This window comes from Loxodonta africana, chromosome 9 (genome assembly GCF_030014295.1).
Source record: "Loxodonta africana isolate mLoxAfr1 chromosome 9, mLoxAfr1.hap2, whole genome shotgun sequence".
Classification (NCBI taxonomy): domain Eukaryota; kingdom Metazoa; phylum Chordata; class Mammalia; order Proboscidea; family Elephantidae; genus Loxodonta; species Loxodonta africana.
Genome location: NC_087350.1, coordinates 71,607,627 through 71,630,749, shown reverse-complemented (window position 1 = coordinate 71,630,749; position 23,123 = coordinate 71,607,627). Strand labels below are relative to the sequence as shown.

At 37.6% G+C, this 23,123-nt stretch overlaps 1 protein-coding gene across 5 annotated transcripts in view; it reads left to right on the top strand.

The window, feature by feature from the left end:
* SLC44A1 (solute carrier family 44 member 1) overlaps positions 1-23,123 on the top strand; it is a 180,665-nt gene that overhangs the window by 129,422 nt on the left and 28,120 nt on the right. For 3 of the 5 annotated variants that reach the window (XM_010587785.2, XM_010587787.3, XM_064291642.1), the window contains 4 exons: positions 5,035-5,172; positions 10,636-10,872; positions 15,581-15,661; positions 18,853-20,630. In XM_010587785.2, coding sequence (XP_010586087.1) covers positions 5,035-5,172; positions 10,636-10,872; positions 15,581-15,661; positions 18,853-18,876 — 480 coding nt within the window. In that variant the 3' untranslated portion in view covers positions 18,877-20,630. Of the gene's footprint in view, positions 1-5,034; positions 5,173-10,635; positions 10,873-15,580; positions 16,535-18,852; positions 20,631-23,123 lie in introns of those variants that run through there. The other 2 variants (XM_010587786.3, XM_010587784.3) reach the window with 2 other exon arrangements.

The following is a 23,123-nucleotide window of genomic DNA, read 5'->3' as shown; positions in this document are numbered from 1 at the left end:
CTACCAATCTTAGGGTCGTGCGGGCCATGAATCATGTAGTCCATTAGTCCTTTGTACTAATTGCTCCTTTGAGTTTTTGGTTTCTTTTACTCTCCTGTGCTCTGGACGGAAAGACACCAATAGTTGTATCTTAGATGGCCACTTGCAAGCTTTTAACACTACTTGCCAAAGTAGGATGCAGAATGGTGTCATTATGGACTATGTTGTGCCAATTGATGGAGCTGTCCCCCGAGTCAATGATCTTTTGTCCTCTAGTCTAGGAACTTCATCCCGTGAGACGTTTGGTTATATCTAAGAGGTTGCCTTGACTTTACCCTTTCTGTACTCTATATGAGCTGCACCTACAATCATATCTGTAGAAATATCCACCACCAAACCTATATTTGCCACTGGGTATGTTCCCTTACATCCTCCCACACCTCTTGGCATATCTACCTATTTGTCCATTTGTAAATTATTGTTTGTTAATACTATTGCTGCAGGATTGTCTGAGCTATAGTAGTTACCGAGGTGCCCTTTATTCTTCTGTCCCTCAGTGTGCTCTCTTGCCTTGGTCATGTTGTACTGACTTACTGCATATTATGTATTCCCTTTGCCTTCACCAATATTAACTTGTATCTTTTGCCTAATTGGTAATTTTTCCTCACTTCCACTCCTGTCCCTGGTAACTATCAAAGAATGCTTCTTTTTTTCTTGTGTATAAACCATCTGTTGTTACTTTATAGTAGTGATCTTATACAATATTTGACTGACTTATACAACGATTGACTTATTTCATTCACCCTAATGTCCTCCAAATGCATCCATGTTGAGAGATATTTCATGGATTCATCATTATTCTTTATTGTTGCCTAGTGCTCCACTGTGTGCACATACCACAGTTTGTTAATCCATTCATCTGCTGATGGTCACTTAGGTTGTTGCCATTTTTTTGCTATTGTGAATAATGCTGGAATGAACATGGGTGTGAGTATGTCTGTTCATGTCACAGCTCTTATTTCTTTAGGGAAGAAGATACATTCTTGTAAGATCATAATGTTCTTTATGGTCGTACAAGTATTTATAAGGGCGTTCTTAAAATAATACTGAGTATAATGACCTGAAAAAAATATGCTCTTTAAGATTTGGCTTGGTACCTAGTCATCTTTATCAAAAAGTTGATGGATGTACCAAAGGTCGTCATCATCATTACATTTTGCACCTACCACTAAGTAACTTATTCTCAGAGAAATATGCTAAACTCAGTTTTCTAGTCTTATTTCCTACCACCTTCCTACAGGTACCTTTTATACATTTTCCCAAATGTGCCTGGAATGGCTTCCTTCCAGCATCTGACTAGCTCCTACTGAGCCTTAATGATTCTGCCTGAGCTTCACCTCCTCTAAGAAGTCCTCCCTAATCATCCTAACCCCTCCTCTGAGCTTCAACACCAGTTGATACCTCTGTCAAAACAATAAGCACACTATGTTGAAATTGTCTACTTACTTGTTTATCTTCACCTGTAGACTTTTAGCTCTCTAAGGACAAGGATCTTATCCAATTTTTCTTTTTTGCTCAAGAGACTAGCAAAGTACCTGGTATACAACAGATGGCATTAAAATGTTTCCAAAATGAATTTTTGTTAATCAGTGGATATTTGGATTCAAAAAGATTGGCAGGGTGATATAAAACTATAAGTAAGACTCTCAAGAAGGAGATAATGCAGTTCTACCAAAGAAGAAAACGAACTATGTGATATCAAGATGGTCAATAATCAGGTGAAAAATCCATGGTTTTCAGCAATCCCAACCTAAATATTAATCAGCAATTTAGAACTAACAGTCCTGAGATGTATATCCCAACTGCAAGTTGATCTTCCTTAAATAGGTTTTATCCATTTTGGACCTTCATTCTGTTTGGGAGATGAAGGCATGAGATTTGAGGTTTTAAAGGAAACGTTAAAATTTCCTCATACTGATGAATGTGTGGAAAAGGTTTGGGGTAAGTGATTTTTTAGCTAGGATTGAGCTAATGCTGAGTGCTTCTTTTAGGGACTATGAAGTACTACAATGTGGGGATTGATCACCAGTGGTGCTTCGTGTCTCCTGTGCCCATAGGGAATGGATTAATTTGAAATAAGGGCAACATATTGAAGATATTAGAAAACTTCCTGTCATGAGAGGTTGAGCAATAGGTTTGGTTGCCAGTGGAATTTTTTAATCCTCCATCCTGTGAGATGTTTCAGAGCTAGATGGGTACCCATGTGTTTGAAATGTTCAAAATGATGGGATCGTGGCAGTATTGAACAGATGACCTCCAAAGCTTTTTTACTAAAACTCTAAGGAGCAGTAGAGTGTAAGAGTATGACCTGCTGGTGCACGAGCGGGCACTCTTCTCAGTGCTGTCACATACATCCATCAGCTGTGAAACTACTGCTATACCAGAGATGAAGCCATAGGTGGCACCAAGGTAACAGTCTGTGCACACCTTTCGTTTGTCTCCATTATTAATCTTTGCTTTCTGAAAATGAAATTTCCTTCTTCTAATCACATAGGCTTGAGCACACACTTTTATAGCCTTGCTGGAGAAACTGCAGTGGATAACTGGGGGGATCTACAGTGGAGAGAGCCCAAGCCTGTGTTTTAATGCAGCAGTATAACTCTTAGGCAATTTTAGTGAAACCTCTGAGCCTCAGTTTTCTTCTTCAGTAGGCGGAGAACAATGTACCAATCCCCGTGGACTTTGGTTAAGGATGAAATGTAATACAGATAAATCAACTCTTATAGTGTGTGGTTCTTGGTAGGCACATAGTAAGTGTTGTTATTACTCTCCTTTCTCCACTCCCCCCCCCTTTTTTTTTTTAATGAAACAAACTTCTGATTTTTTTTTCTCTATGATAAGAGAATTGTGGCCAAAATAATCTAAAAAGTGATTCTATATATATATCTATTTTCCCTAAAAATAAATAGTATATAAAATGTTAAAGAAGAATTTGGAAAACCAAGACAGAACAAAACATCACCCATGATTTCGCTGTCCTATAAAAACAGGTACTGTCATTAAATTAGGAGCCCTGGTGGTCCAGTGGTTAAGAGCTACGGCTACTAACCAAAAGGTCAGCTGTTCGAATCTACGAGCTGCTCCCTGGAAACCCTATGAGGCAGTTCTACTCTGTCCCATAGGGTTGCTATGAGTCTGAATCAACTCGATGGCAACAGGCTTTTTGGTATCATTAAAATACGTATTACTGGCTTTGAAAAAGAAAAAATAGTTTTTAATATTTCAGTGTGGTAAAGTCTAATAATCTATAAACCTCATCTGTAAAATGGGGATAATAATAGTATCTGTCCTAGAGAGCTGTGAGGATAAACAGAGTCTGTGGTGCCCTGAGCTTGGTGGAAAACAGCAAATCCTTAGTGAGTGACAGCTCTTAGTCTGTAGCCCAGAATTAGTTTCTTTTTAAGTTTTTTTTTTGATGTATAGCAGTTTTTATTTTTCTTTTGTCAGGTCTTTCAGTCTTTTCTTTTATGGTTTTATACTTTTATGATTAGAATGGTCTCCCTCACCTCAAGATCAAATAACTATTCTATTTTCTTACAGTCCTTTAGAGGTTTGATTTTTTAAACACTTAACACTTTGATTTGCCTGGAGTTTATCCATCTGTCCCAACACCATTTAGTGAATTATCCAACTTCAGTTAGTGAAGTGCCAGCTTAATCATGTATTAAATTCTTATGTATCATACTTGAGTTTCAGGACTTTCTTCTCAGTGCCATTGATCTATTTATTCTTATACCAGTACTGTAGTATTTAATTATTTTAGTTTTGTTTTATTGTATATCTGAAATATGTTATGATTCATATTTCTCTTATTCTTAGTTTTAAAAGATTTCCTATCTGCCTCACCTATTTACTCTTTCATCTTTAGATTATTTTATAGAGTGCAGAAATGATAATACTAATTATAATGGGAGCTAACATTTACCTAATACCATGTGCCAGGCACTGTGCCTCACATTTTACGTGCAGTATTAACTCTATGGGGCAGTTCTACTCTGTCCTGTAGGGTCGCTATGAGTCAGAATCGACTCAATGGCAGTGGGTTTGGTTTTTGGTTTTATCTCCTATTTAGAGTTCTGTTTTGTCTAGTACTATTTGGAGGATGGTTTAACAATAAGTTAATATCATTTTGGATTATTTTCCTCCTGTCCTTTTTTCCCCTGTCCCTCCTGAGATCAGCATGAAACTTGAAGTCAAAAGCCTTCAGCAGGGCCACCAAACTCAAACACCCACAGGGCCTGTTGAGGTAATGTAAATGAGTGAAGCAGGCTGGAGCTGAGGCAACAGGGAGTGGTGAGGACTATGATAAACTGGAGAGCTCATGCTTTCTCTAAAAAGGGCATTCACTATTTAGCTCTGGTAGACTCTTTCCATGTGAGAATTTATAGTTTCTAACTCCTCCAGTTTTTAAGAAAAGCCCGAAGATTTGGGGTTCTGCTCTCAGGAAGGAGGCATATAAAATACTGGGCAACAAACAGCTTTGTACTACAAGAATTGTGAGAAGTGACCGCATAAGAGGAAGCCACCAGGGAGGAGGCTGTAGGTTACAGATAAAACATTAAGCAATCTGATGCTATTTATTGTAAGAGTAGACAGCCCTTACATCCCTCTGCAGCTTCTCAAGCATCACTGAGTTGGTTATAATGCATTGCTGATACGCATAGTGATAGACTTAAGGCATCTAGGAAAGGGTAAATTATGCCTGATTAAGACACGGAAGAAGTTATTGGATGTTAGAAAGGTTTGCATGTGTTTTTATATGTATCAATGTTTTTAAAGGACTAAAACTAAACCAACTAGAAAGCTCTTTTTACTGTACCAGGATTTTTTTTTTTAAAACATATTTCTTATGCTCAAACTCAATTTGTACGTCATCAAAGCCATAGGTTTAACTGTAAAATATTTTTAAAAACTGTGTTTTTACTATGCGTGATTTATATCTTGACCAAGTAAGATTGCTTGTTGATGAAAATAGCTGTTTTTGATTTTGTCCAGAACGCATACACAGCCACAGCTATCAACAGCACCAACTTCTGCACCTCAGCGAAGGATGCCTTTGTCATTCTGGTGGAGAATGCTTTGCGAGTGGCTGCCATCAACACAGTGGGGGATTTTATGCTATTCCTAGGCAAGGTAAGACCAAGTATGTTGTCTGAGACACACAATAATTTTTTTACATCTGTACATATATACATGTTTATTCTTTAATTTTTAAACATCCACCCCAATCAATAAACTAAAAGCAACAACAATATATAGCAAGCCCTTAATATGTTGTAGGCACAGTTTTGAGTGCGTTACATGCATTGTACTCATTCAGTTCTCACAACAAACTTATAAGTTTTATTATCCTCATTTTACAAGTGGGAAAACCGAGGCACAGAGGTTAAGTAATTTCCCCGAGGTGATACAGCTACTTTTTCATGTTTCTCTTTATGTATTTTGAACTGTAAAGAATTAAGCAACAGTCTGTATAGTGGTTAGGGTTACTGCATCTGAAGCCAGACTGCCTGGGTTTAAATCCTGGCAGTATCATTTCCAAGCTGTGTGATTTGGGGCAGGTTGCATAGCCACTCCATACCTCAGTTTGCTAACCCATAAAATTGGAGTAATAATAGTGCCAAACCTCTAGGATTGTGAGGATTAGATGGTTTAATACGTGTAGGGTACCTAGGACAGTACCTGGCACATTGCAGACTCTTCATGAGTGTTAGTTGTTGTTATCATTGTGATTGTACCGGGTTGTATATAAGCCCCTTTGAAATATAGCTCTTAGGAAATGAGACTAATACCTTCCATGGAACTGTCTTAGATGAGATTTGTTCTATAGTATCAGCATCTGCAATTAACATCTCAAGATGTTAACAGAGATTGTCTTTGGATATTGAAAATCTGGGTGATTTCACCCCACTCCACTTTTCCTTAATAATAATAATTAGCATCGTAATTGAATTTTACTGTATCTGTATTTAAAATCATAAAACACTCAGAAATTTAAAAATTAAGGAAAGAAAAAGATTTAAAATTTAAAATTCTACCACTATAACCTAATATCTCTTCTTATTTTTATATATTGCATCCGGGAGTTTTTTCATAGGCTTATATTTCTACAGTCATAGCATAGTATGTGTACCTATTTGTCCTGCCCTTTGCCCTTCACATTTTATCGTATGCATTTTCCATATTGCTTTGATAATCTTCCTAAGTACTCATTATCGTGATGGTCCATCAAATGCTATACTTAAACATTCTCTTACTATTGAACACTTAGATTGCTCTAGCCACTATGCTTTTAAAATGTTTTTGGAAAGAATAAAGAAGCATGGTAACACTGAGTGATTTGAAGTGAAAAATTTCTTTGACAATGTCATCCTAAAACAGTTAAGACTAAAACTGTAGATAAATATATTTTCAAAATTTGTAGTTGAACTTATGCTATGATTATTGTATGCATTCCTGTCAAGTTTTTGAATAAGAGAAAATTTTTTTTTTATATAATAAGGATCGAATGAGTTAATCCATGCCAAAGGCTAAGAACAGTCTTTGGCACTGTTACTGTTATCATTATTTATATGCTGTATGATTGATTCAGGAAAGGATTCACATATTTTGTTTACATATGTTTAATTTATCCCTACTGCTAAGAAAAGGAGTCCTGGTGGCACAGTGGTTAAGATCTCAGTTGCTAGCTGAAAGGTCAGCAGTTGGAACCCAGCAGCCACTCCATGGAAGAAAGATGTGGCAGTCTGCTTCCATAAAGAGCACAGCCTTGGGGAAACCCTATGGGGCCTTTCTATTTTGTCCTATAGGGTCACTGTGAGTCAGAATCGACTTGAAGGCAATGAGTTTGGTTTTTGGTAACACCAAGAAAGATATGAAGCAACATAAAATAAAAGTACTTATATACAGAGCAATTCAAGGAACAAGCTTTGATTCATGCATCAACTTGAATGAATCTTGAGGGAATTATGCTGAATGAAAAACGCCAGGTCCAGAAGATTACATTCTTTATGATTTCATTTATATAACATTCTTGAAATGACAAAATTATAGAAATGGATCACACAGTGGTCACCAGGGGTTAGGAATAAGGGTGGGGGAGGTGGGGGTGGCTATAAAAGGTCAACAAGGGATCTGTGGTGATGGAAATGTTTTATATCTTGACTGTATCGACATCAGTATCCTGATTGTGAAGTTGCACTATAGTTTTTTAAGAAGTTACCGTTGGGACAAACTGGATAAAAGATACGTGAGAACGAACTCTCTGTATTATTTTGTGCAACTGCATGCAAATTCACAGTCATCTCAAAATTTAAAATTTAATTAAAAAAAACCTTCTATTTGAAAAGAAATAAGACTGTTTCATTGGTTTCTTTTCTATGGAGTCCCAGAGGTTTTTAGGTGGTAATTTAGATTTGGAAGGGACCTTAGCTATCTACCTGTGACCACTGGCCTGTAGAGTCCTCAAATGAAAGAAAGGAGATTTATAAGCTATGTTTAAAATTTTAAATCTAATAAAAATTTACATATTTGCCCCCATAAAGCTATACAAAAAAACCAGAGTTTCAGGTTTCTTTGCTTCTGTGTGAAGTTATTTTACTGCTATTCAATATTACTTTTTCTCACATCGATTATATGTTCTGGTTGATAATTTATTTGGCTTTGATTAATAAAAACTGAGAACATGAATTATTACTTATAAATGCTATTTTATTGATGTTGTTGTTGTATACCATCGAGCTGATGTCATCTCATACCAGCCCCATGTGACAGAAGAGAATTGCCCGATAGGGTTTTCTTGGCTGTTATCTTTATGGAAGCAGATTGCCGGGTCTCTCCCCCACAGAGCAGCTGGGTGGGTTCAAACCACCAACCTTTCAGTTAGCAGCTGAGTGCCCAATCGTTGTGTCACCAGGGCCCCCTATTTGTAAATCTGTTAAAACATGGCTCCATAGGGAGAAGGACATCATGAATGCAGGGTTCATGGTGCCAAAAAAAAAAAAAAAAAAAAAATGTCAGGCACTGTTAAATGCTTTCAGAATTCTTATTTTAACAATTATGAGGAGATATGTATCATTATGTCTCTTTTAAAGATAAGAAAATGGGCTCAGGTTAAAAGAATTTGATTAGAGTCCCAAGACCAAGTACTAACCTGTGATTCAAATATACATCATTTTCACTCCAAAACTAGCATCCTTCCCTTTTCCTTTTTTTCTATTCAACCCTATATGTGAATCTCAAATAATTATTAGTGGTGTCCTGACTTTCAAAATTGTGCATCCTATTATGAAAAAAATTTTGAACACACATCCCCAGTATATTTATTTATTAATGATATATATACAGCTTTTGCTAATATTATATACATTATGTTTGTTGTTGTTAGGTGCCTTCGAGTCTGTTCCAACACATAGTGATTCTGTGTACAACAGAACAAAACACTGCCTGGTCCTGCACCATCCTCAAGATCATTGCTATGTTTGAGCCCATAGTTGCAGCCATTACATGAATTATGAAGCATTCTAAAAAAAATGAATTTTAGATGTATGAAATAAACACAAATAGAAGTCCCAGGCTATCCTCTTGAACACTCTCTGAGGTATGCGTACCCTACCATGGAGACCACTGATATAGACTAGGGTTTCTTAAGGTGTAGACTGTGGACTTTATCACAGTCACCTGGGATACTTTTAAAATGCAGATACCTAGGCTTCACCCCAGATCCAACCAATCAGACTCTCTGGGGAAAGGGTCAGGAATCTGCATCGTTCACAAACTCCCCAAGGATTCCTGGCCTCTCTGAAGTTTGAAAAACTCCCATGTTTCCTGTGCTTGAATAAGTGCACAATAGCTTTTCATTATATTTGAGAGTCATTACTACATTTCTTTGGCTTTTTTGGTTTACAACACTAGTTTTTGAAGTTGTTTCTCGCACAACATCATTTCCAAACTTCCGTTGCAGCATCTTTTTGTCTCAATGTCTAATTTGTCTCAATATCTAGTTTGTGTGAGCCACACCCTCTTGCATAACTGACTTTGATACTTCAAATGTGAGTTGTCTTTTAGTGATGTAGTGAGAACATAAAGAACCTCAGCCCTCCAATAAGGTGAATCTGCAGAATTTGAAGAAGAGATGAGGAATAACTCATTTTAAACTCTTTCAATTTCACACCAGAGTCAAAGAAAATGGGTACAATTAGCCATTTATGGAAATCACCCCCAAATTAAGTCACTAAAAGAGAAGATTCAGAAGTGTTGCTGCAAAAATAAAGGGGTCTTATAAAGGTTAAGCAGACCCAGATTTGCCCCTGCAAGCATCTAAGAAAGACAGCAATTTATAGTTCACCCAACTTGTCATCTAATGCATTATAGCAACACAGAATGAAAGCTGTGTTCATGCTGATAAACAGTGGAGAAAAGAGAAGAATTCACAGTCTGCCTGTCCTCAGCATTAGACAAGGAAAAGCTGTAGTTCTAGATGACTCTTCCTTTGCTATTTAGAACTGGAAGGTAGGCCAACTAAAGGGTTGGACAAGAATATGTCTGGGATTCAATATAACCTATCACTGCTATGTATCAGTTTCCAAGTTTTTGCTGAGTTTTTACTGGCAAAAAGCACTGGAATTGGCATCCCAAGACCGTTGAGTGGTATCTGCTATTTATTTACTCTGTGACTTTGGGCAAGTATGGTGGCATCTCTGAGCATTTTCCCAGTCTATAAAATAGGGATAATAATGTTTGCATACACCATTCATAGGGTTATTGAAAAGGCTGAAATAAAATGTATTGAAAGAGCCACCAAAAATTTCAAGTGTTGTATATGAGATTTTGATAAAGCATCAATGTAGGTGGTTCTTGAAAATAAGCAGATTCTTTTCTTTCATTTTTACAGCATGGATTTTTTGGTAACCTCTTTTTTCACAGACAGTCCAAATCTAAACTTCATAGCAAATTATATTAAATTTACTACATAGTCTATGTGAAATAACATGAAACAGAAAAGACTTTGAGATGTTTGTTGCAGCATTATTTATGTCTGAAAACAAATCTCCAACAGTACGAGAATGGTTAAATAAATTATAAGTCATGCACAAAATGAGATTATGTAGCTGAGTACTTATGAAACATTTATAATGATACTGTAAATATTAATGAAGAGCTTTTAATGATTTGCTTATGTAACACTATTTTATATATATAAAAATACTTTAAAAAGTTGATAAAAATACCCCAAAATGTCAGTAATTTTCTTTGGGGTACTAAGAGTATGTGTGACTTTTTTATATGTATAAATGTGCATACATTTACCCTAAAAATTGTCACAGACTAAGTAGAAGTTTTAGGGAGCGTTATAATGATTATATTTAATATAAAACAATATTTTAAGTATAAGTTTTTATATTAAGATGTACATGTATAACTGTATATATAGATATATGAGTATTTATATAAATTACACATCCTAATTTGAGATGTAATGGCTTTATGCAACCATCGTTGATAAAATAGTAAAGAGAATTTTAAGTCTACAAATGATGAAAAGACAGTGGTTTTCTTGTGTAGGATGTTAAATGTCATCTCTGCTCTCTGCTTCAGGTGCTGATAGTCTGCAGCACAGGTTTGGCTGGGATTATGCTGCTCAACTACCAGCAGGATTACACAGTATGGGTGCTGCCTCTCATCATCGTCTGCCTGTTTGCTTTCCTAGTCGCTCATTGCTTCCTGTCCATTTATGAAATGGTAGTGGATGTATTATTCTTGTGTTTTGCCATTGATACAAAATACAATGATGGAAGCCCGGGCAGAGAATTCTATATGGATAAAGTGCTGATGGTAAGGACCTCAGATGCTCTCTACTGTTTTAGGGATCAGGAGCCCTGGTGACACAGTAGTTAAAGTGCTCAGCTGCAAACTGAAAGGTTGGTGCTTCAAACCCACCAACTACTCCATGGAAGAAACATGTGGCCGTCTTCTTCCGTAAGGATTTACAGCCTCACAAACCCTATGAGACAGCTTTACTCTGTCTAATAGGGTCGCTCTGAGTCAAAATCAACTCAACCGCAATGGGTTTTAGGGATAAAATTACTAATAAAAATATTTTGCGAAGCATTCTGTAAATTTAATTTCTATTATACACAACTCAGAGTGATTCAGAATTAAACTTACAGCATCCATGAATGAAGTTAGTCTTGGAAAAATCAGAAAAGAAGATCTTTTGGCATGGACAAAATCACTTCAGAATTACCTGACTGGGCCAGTGCCCATTAACAGTCCTGAGTTCAGACTAACTGCTGCTCCCCTGCTGTTAGACAGATCTGAATTGACATTTAAACCTACCTTCTAGCCCTTGAATTGCAACATTAGACCACTAATGTTCCAAGTGCCTTTTCCTGAAATGGGGCTCAAAGACAAAAATCATATTTCCCAGGTTCTGTAATCTACCCATACTTCTCCTACCACCTTTCCAAATGTTACTGCTGCAATCCCTAGTTAAACTCATCATCTGATATATGCCAGGCCAGGAGGCGGAGCCAACACAGCATCCTAAACAGACACACCATGCCATCCCTCTGCAGCAAAGACCTGAAAAACTGAGTAAAACAGATGCAGACATCAATCCTGGAACCCTAAACATCAAATGAATGAATAAAGAACTACATCAAACACCGAATGGCAGAAGAAACTGATGGAAAATAGAAAGTCAGAAGAGATACAGGGTGGAGGTCCCCTGCCAACTAACGCCGCACTGCATCGCCATCATGGAACCTAGCCAGCAATACCCCAGACGGGAGTACCGGAAGGCAACTTCACGGAGCTCCCAATAGGAGGAGCTCCCAACAGGAGTCAGAGCACCCAGTTACCAGAGAAACATGATTTCCCACCCGTCACCCTTCTGGTAAGTTGAAACAAGAACCCACCATCCCGGCAGTCCCCTCTGCCAGTGTCTACAATGTGAGCCTCCGCCCTCACCTGCCCTGCCCTCTCCTACCACACAGCTTTTTTCTCCCCCTCTTTTCTTTTCTCACTCACCTAGCCTTGTATGCCACCTCCCCCCACTTCCTGCCGGACCCTGCCGTGCCACCATGGCTAGATAGCCACTGTGTCTGCCCTGCCAGCTCTTGCCATGCCATTTTTTAATTTTTTTTTCCCCCTTTTCTTTCTGCCTCCCACCTAGCCTCGTAAGTCACCTCTACCCCTTCCCACCAGCCTCTGCCACACTGCCACAGCTAGACAGCTACTGGCCTGCCGCTGCCCCAGGTCCATCCCACCACATCACCATTATTTTTTTTGCTTTGTCTTCTTTCCCACCTAGCCCTGCATGTGATCTCCCTTCCCTTCCACCGACCCACAGGTCCACCTTGCCACCACTTGCCAGCTTCCACCATGCTGCTAGTTTTTTTTTAGTTTTTGAAATTAAAAAAAAAAATTTTTTTTTATTATTTTTTCTCTTTATTCCTCCCACCTAGCCCCGTGTGCGGGCTCCTGCTGTGCCATTTTTTTTTCTCCCTTTCTTTTCTTTCTCCCTCCCACTTAGCCCCATATGCCACCTCTCCCCCCTTATTCCAGACCACCTGAATCACCACCAAGGCTAGAGCGTGATTGGTGCACCAGCCTGCTGCTATCGCAGGTCCACCCTGCCTCCACATGGCCCCCACCAAGTTGCCATTTTTTTTTTCTTTTTCCTTCCCACCTAGCCCAGCACTCACCTGCCTTCCCTTCCCACCGGCCCCAGGGTCTGCCCGCCCCTAGTCACCAGCCCCCACCATGCCACCATTTGTTTTTTGTTTTCTTTCTTCCTCCCACCTAGGCCCTTATGTCACCTCCCCGCCTTTCCACCAGACCCCTGCAGTGCCACCAAAACTAGAGAGTGATTGGTGAACCAGCCCCCTGCTACCCCAGGTCTGCCCTGCCCCCACCGATGCCCCCTACCAAGCTGCCACTTTTTTCCTTTTTTTTTTCTTTCTCTTCTTTCTCCCTCCCACCGAACCCAGTACATCGCCTCCTCTGCCTTTCCACTGGCCCCTGGGTCCGCCCTGCCCCCACTCATTGGCCCCCACCACACTGCCGTTTTTTTGGCTTTCCTCTTTCTTCCTTTTCTTTCTCCCTCCCACCTAGGGCTGTGTACCACCTCCCCGCCTTCCCACTGGCCTCCACTGTGCCACTGTGACTAGAGAGCCACTGGCCTGCCAACGCTTTGGGCCTGCCCCACCCATACCCACTAACTCCTGCTGCACCATCTTTTTTTTTTTCTTTCATTTCTTTCCCGCTCCCACCAATATATCACCTCCCCTTTCTTCCCATTGGCCCTCAGGTCTGCCCCGGCCCCTGCCATACCTCCATTTTTTTTTTTTTTTCTTTTTCTTTCCTTACTTTTCTTTCTCTCTCCTACCTGGCCCCATACGCCACCTCCCTCTCCTTCCTGCCAGCCCCTGCCATGCCACCATGGATAGAGTGCCAGTGGCACACTAGCCAGCCGCTGCCCTGGGTCTGCCCGACCTCACCATAGTCCACCCTCAGTCGACTCACCAAACCAGTGTACAGTGAAGCGGGCTTGCCCTGCCTGCTGCTGCCCTGTTCACTTGGATAAGGTATTGTGCCCACAGATGAGCAAGCAGCAAAGCACGCCCAGCCTGTCTTCCTGACATATCAGAATTAAAAGGCTGGATGAAACAAACAAACATACGGTCCATAAATAAGGAAAATAATGTTTCAGAGATAGCATACAATATCAAAACATATAAAAAAGCAGGACAAGATAGCTCCAGCAAGTCACCAAAAGAATCAGATGACCTTCCGGTAGAAGAAAAGACAATGAAACTACCCGATACGGAGTTTAAAAGACTAATATTTAGGGCCTTTTAGGAAAGAGATCAAGGAAAACAGACAAAAACCAAGGAAAAAATAGACAAAATCCTGGAACGCACAGACAATACCAACAAAAACATAGCCAAAATCAAGGAAAACAGACAAAGGAATAAAAACTGCAGGAAAATAGTACAACAACAAAATGTCAGAATAAATAATTAGAAATCATTCAAAAACAGCAACTAGAAATCCAAAAGATAAACAACAACATTTCAGAAATGTACAACTCAACAGAAGGATTTAGGAGCAAATTTGAAACAATGGAAAACAGAATCAGTGAGACTGGAGATAAATCAATGGATGCCACTTTGAGGAAAAATCAGAGAAAAGAATAATGGAAACCTAAGAATTATGTGAAATATGCCAGGCCAAAGTGAAAGTGTTTCTTCATGAATACAGATAACAGACCCAGGGTTAGTAGATCATATTGTTTTCCATTGGTCAAGATCTGAACGTTTACATGGATATTCAGATTCCTTACAGTTATGTAGCCTTTGCAGCTTCTCTATATTACAACCTCAATTAAAATTAAAACTATATTAAAATGGTTCAAATAGTATTACCATTGATGGCAAATGCTATAAAATTAAAGATGTTTTTTAATACTAGTACTTTGCTATTAACCTGTAAAATATTCCTATCTCCAGAATAGATAATATTGAAGGGTAAATATTAGGCATTGAAATAACAAGTCATCTTCCAAGAGCATATATCTTTTAAATTAAATCTAAAATAAGCATATTAACAAACAGACTAAATTTTTTTTGATATCAAAAATTTCAAATGATTTAAGTGACCTATTTGATACTGATTACCTCTTCTACTGAAAATATCATCAGTTAAGTTTTGGAATTTTCTTAATGTCTAAATTATAATTTTCACTGGTTATTTTCATGATAGAATTTGGCCTACGATCCTTTCATCTCTCTATGATTAAGGCATTTAGAAGAAGCGTTTGTTGTTAAACTGATCAAAAGCAGGGTGAACAATACAGTTTTTCTCCCTTCCATTTTTTCTGCAAGAGTGATAAGAATATGTAACAAAGAATTACTCCATAAGCTTTGACAGAGTAGAAATGTTTCCTCTGGGGAATATTCTCATTTTAATTACTTCTGACCACAGGTTCCGTTTGGTACTTCCTATCTTCCTGTTCTGTGGAATAATGTCAAGGCCAGATAGACATTTTTTTAAAGTAGCTTATTTCTGTTTTGGTTTAAAAAAAAAAAAAAAGACTGTATTCTGGCTTAGTAGTATCAATGTTTTCTTCTGCCTTCAAGGGTTATTTTAAAGAGGAAGCTTATGGAATGAAATGTTCTTGTTTTACTTAACCTTGAAACATACACACAAAAAAACAATAACCTATGTGTGGGGAAAATAGTCTTTTCAAGAAATACTAGGTATTTTCTCTTCTGAATGGAATTAACATGATCTCTTTGAGCCTTGGTGAGAGTGTCACAATGAATGGATTGAAAAAGATTTCATATCAGTGGTTTGCAGTCCATCCCCACAAATTTAGCAGCTCTTGTGTGTGATAGTAAATATTTTTTATTGTTATGTTTTTAGGCTATTCACTTACAAGGATTGAGTCTAAGATGTAAACGTCCTATAGAATTCATCTACCAGCTGAAATCTGTACGGACACAAGAATTTATACAATTTGGTTCCTGTTTTGCAGGAGTTTGTGGAAAACAGTAGGAAAGCAATGAAAGAAGCTGGTAAGGGAGGCGCTGCCGATGCCAGAGAGCTAAAACCGATGGTAGGTGGAGATGAGGAGGTGGCTGCCCTCCAAGAATTTCACTTTCATTTCCTCTCTCTCTCTGTCTTCACTGACTGCACTTCTTCAGGAGAAGCTTTTGCTATCTGTATCACACAGGATATGCTGCTCTTTCTGTTTGTGTGCTTACCCATCACTTGGATGGCAGAATTCTTGTCACAAATGAGACCATCTCCTGTAAAAGTAAGCTGAAAGGAATAGCACAAGGTGGGGTAGGGGTTGATACTTTTGTCCCTAAGGTAAAATGGCTGTTTTCTCTTTTTTTTAATTTTTTAAATTTTAACCATCAGTATTTAGTTTTCACCACAGTGAGCGTTTAGTTATACACTTGAACTGATGGTTTTATTTATTTATTTTTTAAATCATTTTGGAAGGTAATAATAATAGTTCCTTTCAACTTGCTAAAATTCATATTTTCCTCCATTTTTTAAAAAAATATTGCTCTGATTATGTTGCTTTTTTTCCTTGTTGACTTTCTTCTCTGTTGCCTGCATTGTACTTTTCTTTGTTTCTTAAGCTGTTTTTCAGGAGCAAGCAAGGCCATTTGCATTCATGCCTACCTTCCCACTCCGTAAGGCTACCTGATCTAATCCCACCCCAGCTTAGCTGTGAGAAGGATAAATTATCTCTCATCAATGATTAATTATATATATATATATATGTCTCCACTCCATTTTTATTTTTAAAAACATCCTAAAGTTAATCAGTCTAAAATAATCCTGAGTTGCTTTTCCCATAGATATTCTCACCACTGCATAATGACAGATATCTCTAACATACATTGGTCTAATTGCTATCTCATTTTATAGATGTATCATTTCTTAAATAGCATGTTTACTTCAAAATATTATATAATTACCTAGATCTTTAAACAGCCCATTTTAAACAACATGCCATCTAATTGCATAAAATATCCAAAAGTATGAGGACTCTCCTTTCTTTTTTCCCTAATACTTTAATAAACAGTTTGGTTTATAGGTTTTCAACTGAATGTATAGTATAAAACAAGCCCATTTAAGTATGTAAGAGTAAAAGAAATAGGTTCATTTGTTGGAGTGGTGATAGTTATATGTATATGCAAAATCATTGCATGTTGAAATAAAGCCTCAGCAAAACATTTAGATATAAACTCTTTCCTTTATAACACTCTCCAATGCCTGTTTCAGTGGTGTTCTTAATAGTGTTGATGATTGTAAGGTTAAAATCCAAAGTTTAGGTTCCCCAGGTGTAGATAACTCTCATCAGAAGTGAAAGGATGCAGAATTTCCACATAGGTCTTGATTTTAAATATGCATCAAAAAGAATTGAATTGAGAGGGGAAAGGGAAGCTAATTAGCAATCACTCCAGTTAGGTTCCTTGCCTCCTGTACCCCTTCTTTCTCTGTCTCTCCTACTTCACAGAGACTGAAGGGTGTAGCAGTGAAGACTCTGCCAACCCTATGCAGAGATGGAGAAATGAGGAAGGCTTTCTTCCTTCCACCCCTGGGTTGTCCTCATTGTTCAGGAAATAAAGTTTCTAAGCCTAAAACTTAAAAGAACGTAAAATCTCAAATTCTAAACACCTTATTTTGCATAACTCATCTCCCCCCATCCTTTTTTTTTTTCTCTTTTTATCTTTTCTGTAATTGATGCTTTTCTTAAGTCATTGTTCAGTAATAAGCGTTTAAAGATATTTGGAGGTTTAGATCTAGCTAAATTTGGCCATGAATTGGCAAGTGTTTTTGCATTACCCTTTAGTGAATGGTAACCATAAAAAACCATAACCTGTTGCTGTCAATTCGATTTCGACTCATAGTGACCCTACAGAACAGAGTAGAACTGCCCGTAGAGTTTCCAAGGAACGCCTGACGGATTCGAACTGCCGACCCTTTGGTTAGCAGCCATAGCGCTTAACCGCTACGCTACCAGGGCTTCCATGAATGGTAGATGATGCAAATACACCTACCCAACAAACACACCTGCTTATATCTAAACTCCTAATTTATAAGTTATAATATTAGGAGAATTTTTCAGGTGATGTGACAATCTACCAGAAACAAAAAGTTTAAAAAGAAAATTTCCCTAATGCTATTTTCAGTTTTAAATGCATGCTCCTTACCTCAATGCATCAAAATCCTCATTCAGTTTTTGCTTTTTATTTTCTGTTGTTCATCTGGTTACTGCTTACAGATTGATGGCATAAACCCGTTGCTGTGTCCCAATATATATCTTTTATATGCATTGTTGTTCTGGTACTTTGCACGTTGTAGCATTTGCCCCAAGAATGATGTTTTCAATGGTTAAAAAATTCTCCAAAAAGGAAATGCGAAATGTTGCTCATAGGGTAGCTTTATTTTTTTAAGCATATCAGTACCTCTAATTCTTATTACTCTTTCGGAGTATATGTGATTAGAGTTGACTCCTACTTCTATCACCACCTTGTATGCGTCTCTAAAGAACTATCTGACAAATTACCCCTCAAGTTTGAGGACTGGTAGAATTGAGGATTGCTTGTTTGCATTTTCTTGGTTTAATTCACATGTTATTCCCTTAGATGAAAGTTGTGTAGGAGAGCATCATACCAATTCTGCAGTATCTTCTAGAAACACTGCTGTTTGAGTTCACTGCCTGTCTTCCTTCTTAACGGGATATTTTAATTTAGGGGCTTATTTTTAGCCTTTAAAGTAATGTTCAGGAAAATGAGGTTTTAAATTTTCCTTTTGACAGGGTGTTATTGAACTAAATATAGGGGACTTCTGGTTTTCCTCTTGGGCTTTTTTTTTTTTTTTTGGAGAGCCTCACTAGTTAAGGAAACTTGGAAGATTTGTGAGGTCTTTCTGCAATGCACTGAAAGTTATTCTGGTAAAAATTACCAAATGTGATGAACAGTTTTAGGGAAGAACTTCTGTGGCCATCTGCTTGCTATCATATGGTAAAGAACTTATAGAGGAAAGGGAGAGGAAAAATGGGGCATTAAAGGAACTCTGTGTATCTCAAAGATGATCTAGAAGGAAGTGTGACATTCAACATGTGTAGGCATTTCAGCCCCTAGAGTATAGGTTCAAGGGAGAAGATTTCACAATCCATTTTGCCCTGTTGCTGTTTGTGACCATGTGTATATTTGTAACATCATTCATGATCTCTTTTTAATGGTAATTGTCTAAGATTATACTCTGTATGACTTTGTTTTCTAGGCTTCGGGAACAAGTTCTGCTTGAACCTAGCGACCGTTATGGAACCCATTGACATTCCAAAACAATATATACACATAACTATGTATTTGTGTGTGTGGGTGTGTGTATATGTGTATAAATGTATATGTATATACACACACACACATAATCAGCCAAAATCAGAGAAAAGGAACAGGGATTTAATACCTTTTTTATGCTTATTTTTGTCAAACATGTACTCCTTTCATACGGGTGGCTTTTACAAGGCAACTTCCGTCACTTAATGTTTTCGATTGTAATTGTCTTAATGGAAATGTTAAGATTCATATCTGATTAACATTTTTAATAACTTAGAGGAGATTTTAACTTTAGTTATTTAAATTAGATAAAATTATTGTACCAAATTCTTTGTCTAAAAGTTTTCAGGGGTGATTCCCTGACGTGTGTATAAAATCAAGATCTTATTTTACTAAGGCATAAGTCCTAGTGGGACAAGACTAGGCATGTGCTTTCAGATAAATAAGGAATTCCTCCAATCACTTTCCCCCAATCAAAGAAGCCATGTCATTTTACTTTTAGAAACATACCGGTGGGCCCAATATGGGAATTTTCATAATAGGTCATACATTTGTCAGCGAACATTAAAAAGTAACCAACTCCTCAGGTATTTGTAGTTTACCCTAATGCTTCTATAAAAGAGAGTAGGTAAAAAGAAAAGGGTAGATAATCTTTCTTATGCAAACTTTTTTCTTATATTTTGTCTTTCATTTTGACTTTAGTAGCATCCTCCACACATTTGTGTGCCTGATTTGAAAGGAACCTGGGGGCACCCAGCAAGTTTAGCCTTTAAGTTTCTGTGCATTGATTTGCAGATTAAGTAATGCTGGGAGGACTAAAGAAGGGAGAGAAGCATGGAACACAAAGCATTGAAAATTCCGGTGCTTAGGCTTCTGCTTCAGAGGAACATCAGTGGCTTAGGGCTCCAAGGCCATTTTATTCAAATGCTTGGTATAAAATCTGAAAACACACTGGCAGGTGCTCCTCTCCTTAGAAGTGCATTGAGTATCCAGAATTCTACAATGTTTAAATGAAGATTGGGTTAATGTTTTGATCCTCAAGTGTAGATTGTTCTTTTTGTTTGGGGGTGGGTTTTTTGTTTTTTTTTTTAATTCCTGAAGCTTACCAGATATGAATGGCTAATATTCCATTGTTCTGCTTATTGTAATGGTGAATGCTTTAAGAAAAAAAAAGTGTAATTTGCTAAGAATAATTCATGATCTGTTTATGCGATAACTCCTTTTTGTTACATTTTTTTAAAAAAAGCTATTTTTGTTAATGTAAAGTAAATATTTCAGAGCAAATTTTTTAAACTTATTGCACTAAATACAGGCTCTGTACAAAACAAGAAGAAAAAAAAAAAAGCCTCAGCATTTTATCATTCCACAGAAGGCAAATCTTTTGAAAGAAAGCATTGCCTCCTACCAGAATAAGACAGTGATTTAGAATGGTATTATAGAAAAGGATACAATTAATGTCACTAGGGCTTAATAAGCAGCTGTTTGCTAATGTGCTTCCTTTCAAAGGGTTGGACCTTTAAATTGCTGCAAAAGGTAAATTGTATTTTTTTTTTTCTTTTAAGTGTCGGTGTGCTTTACTCTAGCTAGGCTAAAAATTGCTAAATGCCCTGGTTTTATTTTCAAAGCTCATGTAATATTTCTGATTTTTCAGAATATTTGCAATAAGAGTCTGGACTTAAAAAAAAAAAAAAACAAACAACTCGCAATTTAAAGCTCATGTCTTGGCCCGAACTGGAAAACCAACATTGTGAGCATAGCTATTTTAAAACAATAATCCTCCAGAAGTTAATATCTAGTGTCGCCAGACAGCATCACTGTACTCTTTTATATCATTTGAAATGGAATAATATAATTATGTAACTATCAGTTGTCCAAAACAGTGAGAGAGCAAATGATGTAAGAAAATCAGAATATCATGTTTCATAGTCACACAGATTTTGGACATTCAGAAACATTGGGAACTAAATTTAGGGCTGGCAAAAGTCTGGAAGATGGGTATCAAAACAGAAGACATTCCAAGGAGCTAGCTATTTTAGGAGGTATCCCTCCAAAGTGACCCGATGGAAGTCTTGAATTTGGAAATTAGGTTCTACTCACTTGGACATCCCAGCATCATGGACTCTTGCTGCTCCCTGTTCCGTATGCTCCCAATCACAGCTATTTGGAAGCCACCAGGAATGCTTTCTAATCATCATTTGCAACTAGAACTGTAATCAGAAAGAAATTTTGTATTTTTGTATAACTTGATTGTGTGCCATTTTATATAACAGGTCCTGTTTTACAAATAAATTTTGTTTTACTAACATTGTGTTTAGAAATGATGATCTATGTTTAACCATGTTGAGTCTCAAATTAATTGCCAGAGTGTTTTCCCTAAGTAAATTTGTGTGCCATATAGATATATGCAAATATATGCATATATATTACACAGGCATATACAGAGATATTTGATATATAGGATATCACTCTCATATAAACTTCATTCCTGATTAATTCAATAAAGCCTCTCAGAGGCTTTTTAGCAATATTTTGAATGTGTTGAGGTTATGTTTAGTTATTCCTGCTGCCTCTTTCTTTCATTGCAAAATCATTCTTCAGCTAGCTTATGGGCTGCCTTATTGGTATTTGCTCACAGCCTCCATCTTCTGCCCAAGTGAGAAGAATAGATGAAGAACAAAAATTATCAGTGAAATGTGGAGTACCTGAGTAATTTTATAGACCATTGACTCCATGTTGTGATTTTTGTCTTTCTATGATGGATCTTCAAAACAGCATTGAGGACTCAATTCTAGAGTTACAGCTTTGGTCCTTATTTATCAATAATGGCAATGACCAGAGTATTCTTAGGCTTTCTGCCATCACATAACTAAGGCTCTGGTACATAATTTAGACCTCCTAGGCTCCTGCCTTAAGAGTAAGTTCTGCCATAATAATAACATGGAAGGGAAAAGGTGGTATTTCAGTATAAGTCCAAGAGGACCAATCTTCTTTGGGAGGCTTAGCAGCACAATAGTAATAGAACATTAGGAATTTAGCTAGGGCACTGAGATTGTATAATCCTTGCATGGATGAACAAAGCTCAAAGTAGGTTGTTCCTTCAAACCATTTAATGCAGTGTTTAATGTTTAGGATTAAAGCATCAGTGCTATCCTAGAGCAAAATCAAATCCTAAGTCACTGGAACTTAAGTAGCTTAGCTGTATATAGGTTCTCACACTTTTTCCATAAAGGTTGAGGAGGAGGCACTAACTGAGTGTATTTAAAAATCATGTTGGAAATAAGGTTTTCTTTTTTAGAGATGCTCTCTCACTCTTATTTTTTTCAGCAAAGGGCATGAAGCTGCTGATTTTAAGCTTTTCCCAGTACCACTGACCTTGGTGTCTGCCAGGGGCTCCCTTGCCTTCCCAGGGCAGTTTCAGGATTCATCCCTGTGGTTGGTTGTAAGAAGCTGACGCTTTCCTTACTCCTGGTCCTGAACTGCTTTAAACCAGAGTATGCCTCTCCTTCCCTCTTCCTCAAAGCAGCTATAGGAACTGCAGCCACCAAATATTTGGAGGCCATGTCAGCAGACATTTCAGCCACGCACTACCACTTGCTACTAAGGGCCATTGCAAGAGGCACTCCAGCCTGCAAAGTGGAACTCTGGGCTCAGTTTCAAGCCCAGAGCTGCCAGTTATGGTGACTTGGACATTTTATTTTATCATATTGTCAGTAACCTTCTTATTTGAATTTTTGCAGTTTCCAATAGCCTTAACATTGCCTCTGAGAACCATCTTTCAGAAAGGTCTTTAAGCTTTTCCCTTTTAATAAGTAAGTTCTCTTCTGCTTTTTTATGGTAGTTGCCGCTACTAAAATATATATACATATATATATCTCCTCAGAGTCTGGAGGCTTATCAGTGTACCTGCCACAGTTAATTTCTGTATTCAAACATTTCATCTGACAGGAGTGCACTATAATGGCTTGCCTAGAGTTGCTAAGATGTGGTCTGTGAATATATATTGGAAAATTGTGCATTCATAGTGGTAAATGCATATAGCAGAGATTTGTGTGTTATGTATTCACAGCATAGAATGCCTTTTGCTTTGAATGCATATTCATGTATCTTTGTGTACTAAGGAATGCATGTCAACCCTTTTGAAAAGCAGGCACTGTTCATGTACAGTGGCTGCTTTTGGAATTAACTCATCTTTGTTTAATGGCATATAGCCCAGAT